Source organism: Clarias gariepinus, chromosome 26, assembly GCF_024256425.1.
Source record: "Clarias gariepinus isolate MV-2021 ecotype Netherlands chromosome 26, CGAR_prim_01v2, whole genome shotgun sequence".
Classification (NCBI taxonomy): domain Eukaryota; kingdom Metazoa; phylum Chordata; class Actinopteri; order Siluriformes; family Clariidae; genus Clarias; species Clarias gariepinus.
The window spans coordinates 20,910,444-20,932,500 of NC_071125.1; the positions used below are offsets into that span (position 1 = coordinate 20,910,444).

The 22,057-nt window shown below is 40.6% G+C and overlaps 1 protein-coding gene across 1 annotated transcript in view; it reads right to left on the bottom strand.

Moving 5' to 3' along the window:
• Positions 1-22,057, bottom strand: part of map3k22 (mitogen-activated protein kinase kinase kinase 22) — a 65,680-nt gene that overhangs the window by 27,459 nt on the left and 16,164 nt on the right. Inside the window, exons 3-8 of the mRNA XM_053488341.1 lie at positions 20,592-20,636; positions 12,562-12,674; positions 8,154-8,191; positions 4,357-4,456; positions 3,191-3,307; positions 2,190-2,304 (exon numbers count right to left, since the gene is read on the bottom strand). Of these exons, the coding sequence (XP_053344316.1) occupies positions 2,190-2,304; positions 3,191-3,307; positions 4,357-4,456; positions 8,154-8,191; positions 12,562-12,674; positions 20,592-20,636 (528 nt within the window). The remainder of the gene's footprint in view (positions 1-2,189; positions 2,305-3,190; positions 3,308-4,356; positions 4,457-8,153; positions 8,192-12,561; positions 12,675-20,591; positions 20,637-22,057) is intronic.

The following is a 22,057-nucleotide window of genomic DNA, read 5'->3' on the forward strand; positions in this document are numbered from 1 at the left end:
GAGAGACAGACAGATAAACAGACATAGAGAGAAACATTGAGACAGACATACAGACCAAAAGAGAAAGAGAGCAAGAGAGACAAACACAGGAATTCGAGAGACATCTGCATGCAAGGGCTTAACCGTAAGAAAGTAGCAATGGACGAATACTGAGAGGAGTGAGGGAAAAAGAAAAAGGTGAAGATGTGCAGAGATGCTTGCTTTAGGACAGAGATAACCTGGAGCACAGACTCAGGAAGATAAGAGCAGACAAGGGCAGACAGACAGCCAGAGAAATGAAAATGGGTCACAGGGGACATGTTTGTTTTTTTGAGTGCCAGAAATGGACAAAGTGAGACATGTTTGTTGGAGGTGCTGTCACCCTTCACCTCAATTTTCAGGACAAATACTGTCCACAAATAAACACTTACAGTAAGGAAACAGAATGCATGTCTTAACACTGTCTATCTACATGGGATTCCGGGAAACGTCAAGGACACAGGTATTAATAAAAACCTCAGTGTCCAGGACCCACAGGCAGAAACACCCAAATACACAGCAATCCCAGAATACCGTTTACCGAGAGAGACTTCCTGTAAACAAACACGCCATGTTCATGCTCCTGAGATGAAATCTGTCCCATGGGGACGTTACGCTGTTAATCAGCCCAGAGTTTACTGAGAGTTTAATAAAAACATGGCGGACAGAACTGAGACTCTGACTGAGGAGCATGTTCTTCAGGAGCACACACAGACGTCTTTTCTTCTCTCTGTCTCTCTCGTTCTTTAATTTGCAAAACGGGAGACAAAAACCGAGAAAATGAGGTGGAAAGTAAAGCTGATGTCTTGAAGAGGATGTTTAAAATTCATGTGTGCTTTGAGCCGCTCAGGTGTAAAGATGAGGAAAGAAGGGGGCTAAGAGAAGGGAGAGGAGAGAGAGAAAGAGAGAGAGAGAGAAAGAAAACGCCACACAGATAAATAGAGAGAAAGAATTAGGGGAAGGAGAAAAAAGAAAGACATACAGAGATAGAGACAGATAGGGATAGAGTGATAGAGTATGAGACAGATAAACAGACATACAGAGAAAGATATACAGCCAGACAGAAAAACTGAGAAGGACAAACAGACAGAGATAAAGAGATAGACAGAGAGAGAGAATCGCACACACAGGGACAGTCAGAGAGAAATAGACAAAGAGAGAGACAGACAGACAGACAGAGTAGGAGACAGAAAAACAGACAGACACAAAGAGGGAAAGAGATAGCGTAAGAGACAAACAAAGACACAGACTGGCAAACAGAACAAGATGGAGTAAGAGGCAGACAGACAGACAGACAGACAAAAAGAGATGGACAGACGGACAGATAGACAGCCGGCATGAGAGATTTCTAAAATCCATGTGTGCGTTCTTTCACGTCATGTTGCTCAGGTGTAAAAATGCGAAGAGGAGAGAGTTGATAAAGAGATAGTTTGGTAAAGGATTGTTTAAAGTATTGATCTCTCTCTCTCTCTCTCTCTCGCTCTCATTCTTTCACTCTCAGCTCACTTTTTGCACACCTGTCTGTCCATCACATCACACGTCTGCTCTTTACGTAACCCTCTCTTTCTTACACTCCCATTCATGCATACACATTTACTTACACTTACATTACACACACACACACACACACACACACACACACACACACACACACACAATTGCAGTACTAACCAACCACAGACTTGTCAGTTCACATTCCAGGTCGCATGTCAAACACACTTCCTGTGGAACCTTTAATCAGGACAGACTTTGTGTCGAGAATATGAACACTGCCCTTACAAATAAAACACACACACACACAAACACACACACGAAGTCTCAGTGCAAGTGTAAACACAATAGGGAATCAGAAGCTGTGTCTACTCTCTGACTGTAATGCAGTAGGAAGCACAGAAACACCTGCTTTACACCAAATGTGTGTGTAGCGGGTCCTCACACTGTACTGAGCATTACGAATTAGTCAAATACGGTGCTATCTCCCGGCACTAATCCGCCTTTATTTGCATTAGCGTTGCGTCAGAGCCGCGCTCTGGCTCCGATAGTTTCAGCACGGCGTAAATGACAAATCAGAGCTCTCTATCTCTCCATCCACAGCCAGCACTGCGCGAGCGATTAACCTGCTGAGTGATGGTGGAAAAAGTTGTGCGTGTCTGTGTGTACGTGTGCATTACCTGTGGAGTGTTTGCGAACTCGTTCGGATCCTTTGAGCAAAGAACCTTTCAGGTCTCCCAGAGACCGAGACGACCTCATCTCACTCTGTTTATCTCTGCTGTTCACCTGCAGGAACTACAGAGAGGGGGAGGGGGAAAGACAGAAAGACAGACGGATAAATATACAGACAGAAAAAAACAGAGAGAGAGAGAGAAACAGACAAAAAGATCCAGACAGAAAGACAAAGACAGTGTATAATAGAAAGACAGACAGACAATGAGAGATAGAGAAAAAGAGATGGAGACCGGGACAGACATACATACAAAGACAGACAGACAAAAAGAGACAGAGAGAGACAGAAAACGAAACAGAGACAGATAAAGAAACAAAGATCTAGGCAGACAAAACAGAGACAGACAGACAGAGAAAGTGGAGAAAGACAGGCAGAGAAAAAAAAGATAAACACAGGTAGAGAGGTAGACAGACAGACAGACAGATGGAGAAAAAGAAACGGAGAGACAGAGAGAAACAGAGATAGAGAGATAGACATATAGAGACAGATGGAGACAGATAAAAAAGAGAGAGAATCAGACAAATAGAGATAAACAGATAGACAGACAGAGGCAGACAGAGATAGAGAGATAGAGAGATAGACAGAAACACAGAGACAGAGACCGGAAAAAAAGAGAGAGGCAGAGAGAAACAAACAAATAGAAAGAGACAGACAGAGACAGAAAAAGAGAGAGACAGAGAAAAACAGACTGAGATAGTGACAGATAGAGACAAAGGAAAAGAAAGAGGTAGAGAAAAACAAACAGCGACAGACAGGCAGACAGACAGACAAGACATACATACTAATACTAATTCTGCTTTTGAGTACCAGCGGTTCCTGTTGGTTCTGATCCAAAGAAGAAAACGTATAGTACAGTGTGTACTGATACTTAAATGGGCATGTGTGTGTGGGTGTGTGTGTATGTGTGTGTGTGTGTGTGTGTGTGTGTGTACGTGTCTTCATACTCACATGGTTGTTAGTTGGAGTTTTCAGCACAACCCTCAGAACCCCTTTCGCTCCTGAACCGGAGCTCAAACTCGACAGGGCTCGGTCCAGATCCTCCTGACACTTTAGAGCTATGAGTGTCTGTAAACACACACACACACACACACACACAATCACACCTATTTAAGCCTATATTTACATATGCTATTTACATATGCTAACACAAACTAGAACTCATACCCATTAAAAAAAAGCTTTTTTCTTTTAATTAATTGACAACAACAGTGACTGATTTATCCCTCAGTGCTAATACAAAGTTAAAATAAACATTTTGATGGATTATTTAACACACACATGTTAGTAATTAGCATAAATGAGTCAGCAAAAACACGCTAACCACTCAAAGCTAGAGCTGAATTATTCACTGCTAAACCTGCTAATGTAGAGCTGAATTAGTCACTGCATTTATGCTAATGTATAATTCCTATTAAGGAGCATTTTAGCTAAATAAAAATCCCAAAAACTATAATGTCTGACTGTTCATACAGGTTTTAGCTTTAATTACTAAAGCAAAAATATTGGAGGACAACTGGCTAAAAAGCTTAAAGTTATGAATGTTCCTGTTGCTAGCATGAGCATGTACAAGGTGGTTTTTAAAAATAGTTAAGATTAGCTCTGTTTACAAGTGCTTTAATACTTAATACTGATTATTACTTATTAATACTTTAATATTATTAAGTTCTCGGATGATCATTGATTTCGACATTTTCAAGTGCTTGCCGAATGACTCATTTGCAGCATTACTGTAAACTTGGAGAATTTCAAGAAGAGTTTCACGCAGGACGATGTCTTTTGGCACACTGACTTTAAATTAAGTTACTAGCTGCATTAGCATTCGAGATGAGGCTTTGTATTTCAACATGGTTCAGTTAAGCAAGAATGAAATAACGCCTTTTTCTCCTATTTAATTTCTATTTATATTCTCAGAATAATTAAAAAATTAATATCCTATTTCTTAGTTAATTCCTTTTAACGACCAAATATGGGTCTGGCGCCGCACTAGTGGCAGCCTGTTGTAGTAGCCCCCATTCATCGTGTTTTTTTTTTTTTTTTCCTATTTCAGAGTAAATTTGTGAGTGCAATTTATACAGTATTATTCTTGTTATTACTCTTTTTCACTTTTTTTTTACCTCTCTATCAGTGCTGTAAAGGTCCAACTGCTGACCAAAAGCCTCAGTCACTTTCTGCAGAAGCTCTCTGAACTTCAGCGGCCTCTGGAAGGGAATGATCCTACAAGAGACGAACAACAAAGGTCAAAGATCAAATCAGTCAACCAACACTGCCAAAACAGGATATGTTTTCACCTGCTTTATTATGTAAAATAGCCACTACGACGGTACTATCTAGAACAATGTGCCGGTGTTTCCCAGAACCACTCTCTCATAATCTAAATCCTTGAATATGCCTGTGGCATCAGGGAAAAAAACCTTAATAGATGTAATAACCGGGTCATTCATTACGAGGTGGTTTTAAAAACAGTTCAGATTAGCTCTGTCTACAAATGCTTTAATGACGTCATCGGCTGACTTCATTTAATGAAGCAACTCCAGATCATAACGCTGCCTCCAAAGGATTGTCCAGTGGCCACTATGCCTTATGGGTTATCCTGACGTGCCCATCGCTCTGGAATAGGGTCAATCTGACCTCATCAGACTACATGACCCGTTCACATTGCTTCAAAGTGCAATCTTACTGATTAGTCTCAATAACAAGGAGGTCAAATTATCCACAATTTATTAAAATACGGATACAACAGACCGAGTCTAAGATAATTAATCAGTACATAAAAAAAAAAATTGTCGTAACATAAGCTTAATAATCTTATACCTGATAAGTTTAGCTTTGAAAAAAATGTCTTAAAATTTGCTTAATAATCTTATATTTTATTAATAAATCTTAACATTTTGTTGTAATCTTGTTTTAAGAGTCTGTAGATAAATATAACAATATTCGAGATATTTTCACAAACTAAGATGCATTTTTCTGCAGTGTGTTCATGTGGAAAACCTGTGTATTCACCACACACACACACATGCAGAACAAGGGCATTATTCTCAGCCCCGCAGGTAGAACTACTCTCAGACCTGCTGTTGCAGAAAAACAAACAATGTCTGTCAGACACCAGTCAGATTTGAGAATTATCTGGCACACTGGTATAACAAAGATTACAAGCTGATCTGATACTAGGGCAGTTTAAGGAGGGAGGGAGGGAGGGAGGGAGGGACGGAGAGGGGGAGAGATATCCTCTACCGTGTGTGAATTGTGTGTGTGAGCAGTGCAATGCTTGCTCAGCAGCACAAGTTCTGCACTAGTAGCCAGATTGCCGTGAGTTTCAATCCCAGGACTGCCAGCGAGGCCCTTGACCTCTAACCACTCGGCTCTATTCTTGCCCTGGATTCCACCTCGCTTGTTTGCTACTTCGGATAAAAAAGCTTCCAAATGTGAATGTAAAATGATTGTGTTTGCACTTGGCACAAGCGACTGGAACGGAGCTCTGTTTCAACACCAGCGTTCCTCACATCACAGCTCACACAAAGGCAGATACTGCTTCCTGAGAGGAAAGAGCTTTAAAAAAAAAAAGAAGAAAAAAAAAGAAAAGAAAACACGAACAGTGTTGGCAGCAGCTTGTTTCCTGTACACTACTAAAGTTCATCTCTGCTTTGTCCCACATATCCCACAATCCCTCAGCTTATCTGCTGCTTTTTGAAATAACCCCAAACCTCCTGCACAGGACGTTCCTCGAAATCTCGCCGCCAAATTAGCCTCTGTTTACTGATCGCATCTTGGCATCATCGCTACATCAAATGCCCCTTAATGGCACAGAGATAGACAGGAATTCTGGGAAATCAGTGCGCCGGGAGCAGTCAGGTGAAGGTTCTCTTTGTGCTGATCGGATATTTGATTTCCCTCTCTGCACTTCCACTTCTTCTTCTTAATATCTTATATAACCAGTACATGCGATAGACACTACTCCAGAGATTCTTCTGAGCCCCAGAAAAAGCCAGAGGAGAAGTTGTGGCCGGAAACGGAGCACAGGGGGGAAAATACGGCTCGGAGAGAGATGAGAGGATGTGCCGAACGAGATGGCTTTCCTTCCTCGATGCGCTTAGATAAGCAGAGGCTGGCACAGAGAGCGGCGCTCGCCTTCTTCCTGTCCCACCGCGCTCGGCCGCTTACGGGGGAAAGAAAAACCTCGAGTGGCTCCAATTAGGGCACTTCGCTTGCCGAGCTGACACCAACCGAGTCTACTGATGAGGCACAACCGGATAACAAAGTGCTATTGTCACAGTAACGTCTTGGAGAGTGGAAATTTCCAGGACGCTTGTTAAACCTGTTACAGTGCCTTGGAGTAAAGTATGCCAACAAGGCGATACTTTAAAGTTGTGATGTTTCTCTTATACAATTTTCCATTTGTTGCAATTCTAATCTTTCAGGCATTGACATGTCTGGTGCGAGAGGTCTCCTTCTTTTTTGTTTTACTGGAAATTTGACGACTTCACCCAAAATCCTGGCCAAATCTTAGAATATTTGCTTAAAACACACAGTCAAGTTGCGTCAACCAACATTTGAATAAAGTAGGAAAAAACTATTTACAGTAACCTACAGAATCATCTCATATTTCTGGTGCCAATTAAACATTTAGATTCAGAAAAAGATTTTTTTTCTTCCGATTAACAACAAGAGGTTTTCTTATGGCCACACAGCTGTTTAGTCCCAATCCTGTGAGTTCTCATCACATTGTGCATGTGGAAATGTTCTTACTTTCACTTTCTGCATATTAAATCTACAAAATTTTTTTTTACCATGCATTTTTATTAAACATTTCAAATCTCCTTATTGTCTGTTGTTCTTCATCATTTTTCTACATGCCTTTTGGGCATGTATCCTTCCAGATGTGCTAATCTACTGCACAATATTTGCATTACCATTACTTACTATATATAAATATACCTTACATGGACTGTTTTACCTTATGCACCTTCTGTTTACTACAGCGCATTCACTGCACAGTTATACTGCACATTACTATATCACTATATACACCATAACTCATATTACATACCATTACTCTAATGACAAAAAAAGTTAGATCTAATCTAATCTAATTAGACTGGTGTTCTACATGTAAATAATATTATTAACATTTATTTAACTTATCTGCCAGTTGGCTAAGATTCTATCTGGAAGACAGTTTTAACTTTCAGGGTCTAGCAGGAAACCACTGCACGTCGTTATTTTTATAAAAGGTGCCAATAATTCTCAACAGCATCATTTATGAAGTACTTTCTATTATGTACGTTTCTAAGTAAAGTCTGCACACATCCCTTTTTGTGGGGGATGATTCATCTTTCTCTAATTGGCCGTGCCGCAACAGAACGTCAACGTCAATGGCAAGACAAACACTTTTTCTTCCAATTAGGGAAGTTTGAGTTTGCACTCATCAATATATCTGTTATCGCAAAAACACTGAGACAGTAAGCGTTCAGAAACGTCCCAGTTTCCCAGCATGCGCTCTTGTCGAACGTGTCCATCCAATTTCCCCCCAAATGAAAGGCCTTTTTTCGAGGAGGCCTGAAGGAGCGTTCCTGCTTCTCCTTAGCATGCCGGTTCCGTCACATGTTTGGCAACTCTTTGGCTTGGGAGAAAATGAGACAGACTGTGTGTGTGGGCGAACGGCTCAACTACAGGCCTCTGAGAATTAATCTGGGATGTGTCACCGAGCTCAAATATTGGCTCCCTTTCCCCCCTAAACTGGGCTGGTTTGGTAAAAACACAAAGAAAAAGCGAAATGTCAAAGCGCTCTAGGAACATTGTTTTTGGCAGAGCGTCAGTTTTCCCCCCCTCATATATTCCCCCCTGTAGTCCGGAAAAGCCGGTGCAGGCCTGGTGAGGATGTGTGGAAAGGAACGAACGGGCTCTGACTCACCGTTTCTCTCTCTCATGTTCCAGCTTCACGCGCAAATCCTGAAAAAAAAAAACACACAGAACAGGATGAGCTAAAGAAAGAAAGAAAGAAAGAAAAAAATTATAATCTACAGGGAATCTCTTTATTAGCATCACAATGTACAGCACTACAATGTTACACCACACAGTATGACGTAGTACTAGATGTCAGGATCGACCAGGATACTGTAGGTACTGTACATGAAACTGGTACCCGTATCAGGGCCATGCTCAGGGGCCAAACAGTGGTGACAGCTTGGTGGTGCTGGGGTTTGAACCTGTGACCTTCTGATCAGTAGGGGAACACCTTAAACACTAAGCTACCATACTAGTACTATTAGGTGACTATATTAGTACTAATGTATGTATTAGAGATGGGAAAAATAGTAGATTCAGTGCTGTACTGTGATTCTTTTGTGTGTCAGGTTTAACAATTTTATATTGAATTTATATACATTTGCATTTGAGATGATAAAATGCTGCCGCTTGTCGGAGCAAATTATATGCAAAGTTTGTTTAGAGCTGTGACAAAATCTAATAAATAATCAGGATATTTATAAAAGTGTGATACGAACAGAATCGCAACACATATTATATCGGGTGTTCCCTGGTGATTCCCATTCCCTACAGTATGTGTGTGTAAGTTTGGACACACCTTCCAATTCCATTGGCTTCATTGGAAAATATGCAATAATCTCCTTTGAACAGTTGATATTGAGATGTTTCTGGCTCTAATCTGAGCTGCTGTTTGTTGTGAATCTGTGATTTCTGATTCTAAATGAACTTGTCCTCTGCAGCAGAGATAAGTCTTGGTCTTGCTTTCCTGGAAAGGTCTTCATGGGATCCAGTATTATTATGGTGCTTGATGGGTTTTGCAAATGCACTCGACACAATACTGTTCTTGCAAGAATGGTTCCAGAAAGGCTGACCTTCATGTCTCAAAATAACAGCTGATTGTTGTTGCTGTTGTTGATACTTCATCAACTTATCTAATGCCATATGTGTTATTTCATTGTTTTAAAGAAATCCAGTGTTGCTCTAGAATTAATAAAAAAAAATTCTCCAAATTTGTGTCCAGACTTTCGGCTGGTGCTGTATGATGTCCTGATTTTTGTCTCAGGACAAATTGCATCATTAAAAAAAAATTACTGCATGTGTTAAAAAGTATACAATTCTGCCTGATGTTAAATACTGAAAAAAAAACAACACACAAAACGCTAAAGCCTATAAAAAGCACATAGAAGGTGTAGAAGTATGCTCTATATACTATATACTTTACCCCCCCCCCCCCCCCCCTAAATTGACCACATTAAAATAAACAAGTAAAGACATCAGCGCTTTCGATTCTAAATAAGACAGATTGTGATTAATTGTCTAAATCGCCAACTAACATATTTGGACATAGTATTCTTCATGCTGAATTTTACATCATTTGTGTGTTTGCCTGTGAATCCAGACTCTCGGGCCGCCCTGTACTGTACACAGCAGCCGCTTAACCAAGACAAAATAACAAACCTGTCAGCCATAAGAGGAACTGGCTTGTTACTTCTACAGTCCAAAACATTGCAACATAACTATAAATGGATAATAAAATCATAATCTTCTTTTGAGGAATTAAAAATGTTGATGTTGGTATAATTCCTCTACTATAAGAGGAACGAAACACCGTGGGTTGTGCTGTTTTTAGCAAATGATGAACTTCAGAATGGCAACAGTACACTCTCAGAAGAACATCTTCCAGTCTTTCTTTATTTGAATTCTCTTCTACACTGAGATGTTCTGTGAGATATTCGTGGGGTGCTCAGGGCTGAGCTAAGTCCATATATCATTTCATTTTATCTTTATGATATAATTCGACGATGTAGGAAATAAAAAAAATGAATTAGAGGGTGTGCCCAAACTTTAGACTGGTACTGTAAGTCTGATTTATCACACCACCTTATCACTGATTATTTGTCTCTGATAGCACAGCACGACGTGCTTCATTTCCCACCTAAGCAGCAACTGGTGTATAATTAAAGGTATTTCCAATCATTTCTGTATTTCTCCCTTGTTGAGCTCGGTCAGGATTGAACTAGCGCACCTTAATGACATGATGATTTTGCTATTTAGGGCATTTTTTCCGAAGCATTCCATTTAGATCTCATTTCCGTGTTGCGTTTTTTCTTTTCTTTTTTTTTACTCTTGGCTCTTGACTAAAGGAAGTAGATGCTTAAGTGAGGTAATGTGTTATGATGCAAGAGAATGAGTAAAGGCTCAGCCATAGAAGGTAATATAACTCAGCGTGTGTGTGTGTGTGTGTGTGTGTGTGTGTACACCCACACAGTACAGACTCTTCCAGTTAAGAGATGATCTTTAATGGCCTCCCTGAGATCGTGGCGACGCTGTGTTAGTGTGGAAAAGCTGTTCTGTTCTGAAAGGTTTTCACCTTTCTCTCATTTACACTGCCTGAGTGTCACCACGGGACTGTCAAGTGTGTGTACAGTGCTTCTGCAGGCTATTTATCTTGCAGCAAAAGATTGCACAGCAAAAATAGCTATGTATGAAACAGTCATGAAACAGTAGATGAAACAGTCCTTGCGAGAAAAACACGTTTAAAGCACGACTGCGTTACCGTTTACTGATTCTGCAAATTAATGCAACCCACTGCTTCCTCAGTAACGCAAGGCATTTACATCAGATGAAACCTGCTTTTGTAGTAATGCACTATTAGCATCAGCTAATAAAATGTCAGCGGTAAAGATTGTGATCTTCTAGTAGTCGGAAATGCTTAAAATAATCCCAGGACACTCAGAGTACCACAGTCAGTTATAGCCTTGAACAAAACCCTTAACTAGTCATGCAACTGGATCTCACTTTGGGTTAAAGCTTGGTTCAGGCTGGATGTCCTGGTTCACCAAGTCCAAGTGTAAAGAAATGTACCAAAAAAAAAGTTTGTGGGAGTATTAAGACTGTGTCAAAAATATTGGAACACAATCAGTGTTTCCACTAAGAGTTGTACTAGTTTGCAATTTGTTGAGGAAATACATTTCAATGGGTGATACAAAGTACATAGTAAAACATTTAGAAACCTATAAACTCCACTTAGAAATGTTGAAAAATAAAGTGAAGTTTATTAATTATGAGATATTTCATTGTGAAACAATTCGGATTAATTTTTTTTTTGCTCGGATGAAATGGAAAAAGTTTGTTAATAAAATAAATGACTATACCGGTTTTTGAAAAAATAGCATTGTAACGTAAAATGTTTAGTTAAACAGTAAAATGTTTACTAACAACAATAATTGTTTATAAACAATTTATACTATAAAAAGCCTGTTTAAAAAAATTTGCAATAGAAAAAATTTCAAGTGATACATTTTAAAACGTTCATTGATGAATTGTTCGCATTTGGTGTGCAAAGTGAAAACAAAGAAATTGACAACTTAAGGGAAGCTTGAGCTTAGTTATATCTGCAACTCAAATAATCAAATGTTTCGGTACTTTACTTTGTTTTGCGGTATACAAATGCTAACTCTTTTATACAGAGTAATTACAATTATATAGCTGCTTACATTATATTAGATTGTTGTTTAGACTGATGTTAGCTAATCATCTAGTACAGTGGTGCCTCAGCATACAACTGCAAATTTTGCATTAAAAATTTGCCTTGGCATACCAAGCATTTTTTGGCATACGAGCGATCAAACTGAGTCGAACCGAATGTCAGCTAAGTTGCGCATACTGTATATCCGGGAGCTGTTAAAAACTGGTTTGTGTCAGTGGAAAGTGAAGCGAGTTTACATATTTTTCGTGTTTTTTTTTTTTTATAGCACCCTGGGGCCCAAGTATGTTAGCAAAGACGGTAGAAAGAAGAAAACAGAGACACATTCAATTTCATTTTTAAAAGCAGCCGGTGCCAAGAGGAATCATACATTTAAATTAAGTGAAGTTTAACGTTCAATTTATATTTAATTTATTTTTAAATTTATTTATGTTTTTTCTAGATGTATTTATTGTTTTTATATGCAACAATGTGATTATAGTGTTGGTTATTGGTAATATTTTGGGTGCCTGGCACAGATTATCAGCATTTTCATTATTTCCTACGGGAAAATGTGTTCCGTAATACAAAATTTCACCGTCAAAGCTCTTAGCTAACTGGAAAACTGTTCATCAGGTAGTCTTAAATTTCTTTGTGGGCTGTTTTTACATAATCATCTTTCAAACTTCACAAAGATTGCAAACTTGCAAACAGTTTTCCTTATGTTTTAGCTAGACAATATTGATTCAGTTACAGTAAACTATATTTTCGTTTTTAATAAGTTTAGTAAATGATGGACCATAATGCCCCGTAATCATAGTGCTAGTAAAGTATGGATCACATTTGCTTAGTAATTAATCACAGGTACCTGTCTGTAACTCGGGGTCCTGCTTTTGGGTTTGTGGCTGGTGCTGCTGTTGAGCTGGTAACAGCGCAGGGCTGCCAGGTCCTTCATGATGGAGTTAAGAGCCTCCTCATCATCTGTAACACACACACACACACACACCCACAGAGTGTTAGCACAACATTAACCACCCACAATGTGCCCTGCTTCAAACTGTCAAGTACTGTAGTTCTGCTGGAAAACTCAAGTATTTATGTATTTCTGGAGCTGAAGAAAAATGCAGACATATTTCAAATAGTGCTTATTAAACCGAAGGCATAATTAATGAAGATGCTATAAAAATTTAGAAAGATAGTCGGTGCAAAAACATGATATTTATATACGTTTTTGTTTATGTTTATATATGAATAGCAAATAAGTGCAGACAATTTATGGTTAGAAATTGGAACAAGGAACTAATTGACCAAGCTATAACTCTATTCAGTTTTAACGTTGTATTATTAAAATTCTCAAATGACAAATTCCTTCCATTTCAGAAGTTTTTTTTTTTTTTTTTAGTCAATTAGTAACTAGTAAGACCTACCCTTAGGTGTGGGACATACTGTATCTACACTATATATTGTTCTGGAAATCTTTTAATTGGATGTTGACGAGCTTGTGCGCAGGTATGAATCATCCAAAAATGATTCATTGTGTCAAACAAGTGTATAAAGTAGTATAAAGTTTAACAAAAGAAAAATTCCCCCAAAACTCTATCAGCTACTATATAGTCCTGGGTGTGAATATTCGCAATCGTATCGGTGACAGCAGCATGTCCCGGCGTGTTCTACCTTATCCCTGACTGAAAAAAGGTTATTTTTTATGAGGATTAAAAATAAACCCAGTGCTCTCGTATGATATATAACTGCGGCATGTTTACGCCACAGCGACGAGACCGGTCTTTCCACCTCTGATTCGATCGATGGATTTTCTCCAACAAAGCGGCTGTGTTTCCAAAACACGGTCGGCTTTGTCCTCTGAGATCATGATACCTCATATAAACTTTCAGTTATGATCTGCCTAATCATGTAGAGTTTGTTATTACCTACAGGTTATCGGTCAAGTATCGTTGTTGCAATACTATAAAATTGCCCTCAGTCAAAAAAAAAAACAAGGGAAAATAGTGTAAATGACGCAAAATATTACAGAAATCTGTAATCATTCGAAGACTGGAGAGCCTTCAACGTCTTCAACTGCCAAATTTTGACTAGCTTGTGCACACTATATCTTGTTCTTTGCTGAAAGACTTCTACTGTTGCTGCGATTTTTTTTGTTTGTTGGTTTTTGCAAAATCACACAAAATTCATATTTATACACTCACTCACTAATCGTCTATCCAACTATATCCTGTATATAGGATCGCGGGAGGCCTGGAGCCTATCCCAGGAGACTTATTGCAGGAGGCGGGGTACATCCTGAACTGGGTGCCAATACATCACAGGGCACATACACACACTCATTCACAAACTACGGGCAATTTGGTAACGCCAGTGAGCCTAATCTGCATGTCTTTGGACTGTGCTAGGAAACCAGAGTACCCAGAGGAAACCCAGCAAGTACAGGGAGAACATGCACGCAGACCCGAGGCGAGACTCGAACACTGACTCCGGAGATACCAGGCCGCGGTGCTAACCAATAAGCCACTGTGGCACATTTGTGCTTTTCAACTTGCATGCACAAAATATTTTCTATCAGTCTGAAATACTTCTAGTTTCATTTAAAGAAGATTTGGAGTTATCTCATTTTGTTGTAAAAATGTGCTGTTCCATCAGGTGATGATTTCATTACATTCATGGCAGCACTGTGGGTGGTGTAGTGGTTAGCACTGTCACCTTGCACCTTCAGGGTCCGAGTTTGATTCCCAGGGCCAGGCTCGATTCCCCTTTCTGTATGCATGGAGTTTGCATGTTCTCCCTCGCTTGCTGGGTTTTCTCCGGGTACTCCGGTTTCCTCCCACAGTCCAAATACATGCAGATTAGGCTAATTGGAATTCCCAAATTGCCTGTAACGTGTGTGTGCATGTGTGTGTGCCATGCGATGGATTGGCACCCTGTCCAGCCTCGTGCCCTAAGCCTGCTGGGATGGGCTCCAGGTCTCCAGGCCCCCCGCTACACAGGATAAAGCGGTATAGACGATGAGTGAATGGGTGATGCAGGACTTAACAATGAAAATTGTGGAGAAGTTTAGGGAGAGAGGACATTCTCATCAGTGAGCCAGGGTTTTAAAAATTCTAGAGTATACAATTTTTAATCAGAGAATGCCTTGAATCAATATAAAAACGAGTCACGATTGTTTTAAAATGAATAAAATTTCCTTTTGCTTGCTTGTTTTTTTCCATTCAGCGTACACTATTGACGATAGGTTTTGTTCGGCTTAGCGTCTAAAAGCTCTGTGCAAAAAAAATAATAAATAAAGAGGTGTTTAATAATGCAACACGAGCGCTCCGGCTTAGATAGCTGTGAGGCACGACGTGCTTTAATACCCGCAGGCTTCAAAGAGACGGCCATGGCGAGTCAACCGAGGCTGTTACAGCAACAAAGTGGTTTTGTTTTAACCAGCGGCGCTACGGAGGAGCCCTAACACGCTCTCCTGCTAATAAGTTAACTTAGATAAAAGTCTGGGGGAAAAGAAAAAAAAAAAAGACTACCAATTAATTCCCTTCAAAGCTCTGAAGACGCTTTTCTGCCGAACCTGTCGCACGCCGTGTCTTGAATACATAAACTCGGAAGAGAGATTTTTTTCCCTCCTCTCGGCAGTCTGGGAAACATTTAAATTCGGGCATGTGTTCGTCCTGGCTTGTTAGGTTTCATCCAGCGAAAGGAGAGCAATCATGCAAATAACCGCCGCGTGAATTAACATATCAAGTGGGTTTAATGGAGGCAGTTAGGCGTTCGAGGTACTCCGGCCTGAGTGCGAGGTCATTTAAAGCAGACTTCAGACTCGGCACATGAACCAGTACCCAACCTAAAGCGTCCTTCTGACTCATGGTTTCGGACCCGGGGACCCGACTCCAAGAACTTTGGTGTGTGACATCATTTCACATCTAGTCAAGCCTTCACACACACGCAGCAAGATCAGCCTTAAATACGTGTTGTTGTTTTGTTTTTCTGTACTTAAGCTTTGTACCTGTCTCACACCTCTTTTTTTAACTTATTAATGTTGTCCCCACAGCACGTCTTAAATAGACAGGTGCGTGGTCTCTATGGTTTTTGAACACCACCACCACCAGCACCACCACCACCAGCCCGTCCAGAACGAAATTTGTCCTTTCTCTTGTTTTTTTTTACAGCTGAATAAAATGTATAATAAAATCCTTGCACTTGTCGCACAACAGATTCCTTCGTGATCTGCCACTTTTTGATCCCACTTAGACAGCTCGGAGTCTGGATCCGCGAGTGTGTTCGAGTGACCATTCCACTCCACACTTGTTTCTCTGGTGCTGAACATTATGGGGGAAAAAAACCCTCCATCTGCTCATCGAGCTATAGAGATGGGCTCCTGTGCAAATGATTAGTAGGTGCTTTACACATTTACGCCGATTATTTATCTATTTATTTTTGTTGATAAGCTTGTTTTGTTGTAGACTACGCTAGAAATATGAAGCCGCTGGGGTAATGCGTATTATATAAACCAGTCTTAAGATGGTTGATGTTCTGGATTGGCCGGAACGTCAACTACAAGGGGCTTTTCCTGGGAGGCTGGCGTATCAGTCATGAAGCGGGCGGTCCGAACATGTGATGGTATCCACGCACCAGTATAATGCTGTGATAAGTGCAATAGCGTAGCGGAAATAAGGGAAGTAACACATACCCGTGTTCTGTTAAATCAATCCTGTGCAATTAAAAGTCCTGGTTTGACTTGAACGCCAATTTCTCTCTCTTGGACCACCAGTTAGGGAAAGCTGTAGCATTCTGGGATTAACCAGAAGAAATGGTTTGTTTGTGCCGCAGGGGGGGCTTTTTAAAAGCAATGACTTGAACACAGAACATTATTGTTGTGATGGTGTTTGTCGTGGAGTTCAGATTAATCCTGAAACTTGTTCGTGGTGTGCTGCTGGCCTGCACAGTGTGTTCTCTAAGACACTGATGTAATCCTTAGTAGCAATGCAAGTCTCTGGCGTGGTTTGCCTGGGGGTTCTGGGTAGTGTGTGCGATCGAGTGCACGTGTGCGTGTGTGTGCGTGTGCGTGTGTGTGTGTTCGCATTCATGAATACGTGTGTGATGTCATTGACTGATATAATGGCAGCGGCGCTCGTTCAGCTGTACTATTTGTTTGGTATCCTTGACTGCCGAGCGATAAAATGACCATCTGTCCAGAGAGAGAGAGAGAGAGAGAGAGAGAGAGAGAGAGAAAGTGAATATGGAAGAGATTTGGAAGAGATATAAGCGAAGGAAAGAATGATACAGAGAAAATATAAGTTGCTGGTTCCTTAAAGAAAGACAGACTCTTCTCTTCCTCCTGGTCTTTCTTTTTAGCAGCACCTTTTCAACAGGCTGTGTTCGATTACATCATTCGTCTTTTCCTTTTGGAATTGCAATAAGCAACAGACTTACTGTATGCAACGGATTTGTTTGATCTTGCATTAGGTACGTCACGTGCGCTGATGGCGGCGCTCTGTCATCATGCCGTTGTGACACACGCGGCGTTCTAATTTAAAGCTCTGCCAGAGCGTGGATTCTGGTATTTTTAACACTGAGATTTTGAAAAACCAACCTTCAGAGCTGAGTCTCGGTAACTTTACAGGCAAGTTCATGGTTAACATCAAGGTCCGGGTTCGATTCCCCTTCTCTGGGTCTGTGTGCATGGAGTTTGCATGTTCTCCCCGCGCTTGATGGGTTTCCTCCGGGTACTCCGGTTTCCTCCCACAGTCCAAAGACATGCAGATTAGACTAACTGGTGTCCCCAAATTGACTGCTCCTAAGTGTGTGAATGCTCACCGGAGGTCCTACCAGGGTAATCACCACTGGCTTTCACAGTCCCTAGCTGGACTACAGTTTCCTAGATGGATGGATGGTGAATATCACGCGCTGACAAGGCCACGCCCCTTCTCCTGACGACTCTGGCTTTTAGAGCTAGAGCCACCTTTTCCTGATTGTGTTCCAATACTTCTGGCCCTCGAGAATCCCAGAAAACTGTAAGCGATTGAGGATGTTTCCGTTCCGTTTACGCTCAGACTCGTAGTGATAAATCCGCAATAAAAATAAAACACACATAAATAAACGCAAACTTTTTGCGAACTCATGGCGGTGATTTCATCTTGTAGAGAGAAACTCATTACTGTGATACTTTCAAAGGTCATTCTTCTTGACAAAGCAAGTCAAAGGGCACAGCTGGAAAGTTTCTGAGCGCTTTCTCTGGATTGCATCATCTCGCAGTGTGTGTGTGTGTGTGTGTGTGTGTGTGTGTGTGTGTGTGTGCCTTGTTCAGGTCGAGTGGCTTGAAGAAAAGCTGTGCGCAGGACTGAAAGGAGACACTATGGGGATTTCCCCTGAATGACATCAACACAAATGAATTGTGCAAAACTAGCAATTTAAGCCGCGCATTAGGTCATCGTGTATCTCAAAAAACAACACGCATTATCACGATTATGCATGAGCGCCAATTTTCTTTCAGCCAGACACGTTCTCCTTATCATCGGGCTTATCTGCTTATCCTTCTACACAGAGCTCGCAAAGCAAGGTCTCGTACAATCTGGCTACAGAGGAGCACACGGAGCGAGAGGGACGAGCCAAGTGTTCAGGTGTGTGTGAGATTTCGGGGATTCTTATGTTTTGCACTCCCATTCATTAGGAAATCAAAACTAAGGCTATTTTTATGATATTGGCCAAAAGTGTCTCACCCAAGTGAAAAAGTGAATTTTGGGATAGGATCATCCAACACCATTTTACATAATACTTAATGTTTCTTATCTTCCGTTATGCTTCGTTTTTCATAAACACATTTTAAAAGGCTAAATTGTTAAGATATTGCAACATGAAATTGACCTGGTTACGGACACTACAGATCTTTTGCTTTTGAAGCTTTTAACCAAAAAACAGGCTTTAATTTAAGCAACGATTTTGCTTCTAGAAGCTTACACCGATTTTAATAACAATACTTTTATTTTATTTTAAATTTTAAATGATTATTGTTTAAAGCGAGACAATTTAACGCTGAAGAATGGCCAGGTTGAGGGCACATATGAAATCATTTCCCCAAAATGGCTAAATGTAGCAAACAAAAATATTTAGGGAAGCAGGATTAGTAACTTCCATGTTGCATAAACTTCAGAAGGCACACACATGTTCTGTATCATATGTGCAAAATAAACGAAAATCCTACATATAAAAAGCCGATGTACGTTTACAGTATATAAAACATGTATACGCACTTCAACAGTTGTTGAATCTCAAATTGAATTATGGCAGTAATGTGCAGTATTATGTTCCCTTTAAAGATGTCAATAGTTGCACCATTGATGCCATCATGTGATCGTCAGAAAAGACATATATGTGTGTTTGTATTACAAGCTAACAAAGCTTAAATAGCATTAATACCTTTACTAGATACGTAACCATGGTAACGCCAGTCAGTGCCTCGTCTGGGACAAATGCATTAAAAGTGTAGACTAGGGCTTATTACAATTTCTGTTACCTGACAAATCAGCTTGACTGCTTCCTCAGTTACAGCATATATTACCCAGGAACTCAGAGTGTAAGCTGATACTGAACACGGTGTGTAATTACGGTCGTACCACTTCCCATACAACACGGTTGGACATTTTTGTTTACTCAGTGGTTCCCAAACCTATACAATGTATGAACAACGTATGGGGACGCCAAGTCGTATTGAATCGACCACAACACTAACCAGGATAATGTTTCTGGTTAAAAAGTAGAATTCATCCATAGGTGACATTAGACAGTATTGGGACGGAGGACGTGGTGGTGATGGTTCAGCCTTACAGGAGGAGAGCTACTACTCAAAAGGCTGTGAGTTCAAATCCCAGAATAAATCAAAAAATTAAGGGGACACCGTTTTCATTCTCCGTAGCCCACACATACCTAGCGACATGCCCACACGCCCTTTGACTTTAAACACTTTTCATTTCCAGCTCACCTTCACCATGACTATTAATAAAGCTCGGGGGAATCCCTTAAAGGTGTCAGCATACCGTAAACCCCTCACTTAGAAACCCCATGCTCCTCCCATGCCCCTTGCCGTATCTTGTATCTCGGGCGTGTGCAATCTTTACATACACGTGCTGAATGGCCAAACAAAAAATATAGTTTAACCCGAGGTGTTGGAGTAGTTAAGCTCATATAAAATAAAGGGAAACAAATAGAAAGACGCGAGTGTGACAAAGTTACCAGAAGAACTTTTATTCTCCAGCATGCTCAGTAAAACCTAACAACAGTTTTCTTATAAAACTGCACAAATCTGTGTCTAAAACCCCTGAGCAATGAGTTCTCACTCCAAATATTGACTGTTTAGTTTATTACTCCTTATTGCCCTTTACACAAGTTTCTTTGATGCAGAAATATTTTCAAAAACATCTTTTGCTGATGCCATATTTTTGTATGTGCCCAATTGGAATGTAGAACTTCTTTCCCTTGCACTCAAACCAGAGACCCGAGATGTACGCGGGCAGTGCTGCGGGTAAACCTCTGGTACGCTATATATACATTTTTAAATGCCAGAATCGGCAAATGGCCACGGCTCAAAAATTCCAAAACTTTGCCTAGTCCTCACTGCGTTAATCTGTTTCCCATGTTCCTTCACATCATATTAAGATTGTGATACGAGTAAATTATTTGGGGTCGAAACCAGGATACAGCGACCCTGCAGCAGATACAGTAGGCTTAAAGGCCAAGATCAAAGACTAAACAGTGGCAACTTGGCAGTGCTGGGGCTCGAACCCCTGACCGTCCGATCATAAACACAGTAACAAGCAAGAGGTTGCAAGACCGTCCAATAATTCTGGCCAGTGAATAAGATTGTATTTGGTTTATTTGGTTCAAGAAACGAGACCCTACCTTGCATGTTCCTGTGTTGTCCGGGCCCATTGTGAAAACGTTCATCTGAAACATGCAAAATAATCCAAGTCAGGTTTTACAATAATTCATTAACAAGATGGGAAAAAACAACAACTCACCAGCAATTTACATTCACGCAGGAGCTGCAATTTAATAAAGCACAATTTACCTCTGGTAACTATTTTTCCAGGTAAAAATAATAATGAAAAATTTGAAAAACACCGCACACGATAGCGCAGTTGAGGCGTTTTAATAAGTTTCTCATTGCAAGAGAAACTTCCTGGAAGCTCGGACCTAAATGCTGACTTTTGAACGCTGCTGAAAGCTTGCATACCAAGTTTATGTTCTAGTAACGGCCTTGAAAATGCCTCTGGGATGGTCATGTGACAAGTCGCTGTGCCTCCCGAGGCCTCGGACAGACAGAACTAAAGACGCATGTTGAGTAAAGTGGAATGCATATGTTGAAGATTCCAGGGTTTCCCAAAACTAGTGCTTGTTATTTTTGCCTGGGACACAGCAAACGTCCACTTCATGGAGACATGTTATATGTACAGTGTGCATTAGGAGGCTGTTACAAATACTTTCATCAGATCATCTCGTAATATTCGTAGTACACCACCAGTCACAAGTTTGGATACACCTTCTAACTCTAACTTTGTCAGTAACATGGACTCCGCCATTATATGGTGCCATTAGGGTTAAAGTGCAGACAGGGTTAAGGGCCTTGCTCAAGGGCCCAACGGTGGCAGCCTGCGGAGATGGGGTTCGAACCATCGACCTTCTGATCAGTAACTCAGACACAGAACACAGTGAGCCTTTTTGGAACAAATCGGTATTGTTCTAAAATATAGACAATACATCAAAACTTGTGTCCAGACTTTTGACTGGTACTGTAAATAATCAACACCACGCACCACAACCCTGAGCTACAGTGTAAAGTGTAACGAGTGATGTATATTTCCGTCGATCCAACAATCCATCCCTCTATCCATTAAAGCCAACATCGTTCAGGGATGACCTATGACTTTGAAGAGAGAGGTCACTGCTGTTTGGAGAACAGAGGTGGTGGAATAAACGTCTGAACTTCCTCAAGCTGTCTGTACAGATGAGTCACTGGCAATCTTTAAACAGCATCTGAAGTCATAGCTGTTTCTTAGGAATTTGGGTCAACCACCAAAAAAAATGTTTGACTTCTAGTCAGTAACCTAGTGAACCAGATTTGTTAATGGAGAGATAAAAGCACTAATATAAGTTGCCCTGGATTATGGCGTCTGCCGAATGAGAAGTAACAATGCCGCAAATGCTAGCCCGTTCAAGTCAAACCGGGACTTTTGATGGTGCAGAATAATAAGCACTCTCTAATGCACTTATCCCAGTGTTTCAGTAGTGCTTGGACACCATCAAGGTAGACCGTTTTCTCAGTACGCCGGAGCCATGATCGGTCCACCCGCTTCATGTCCGAAACC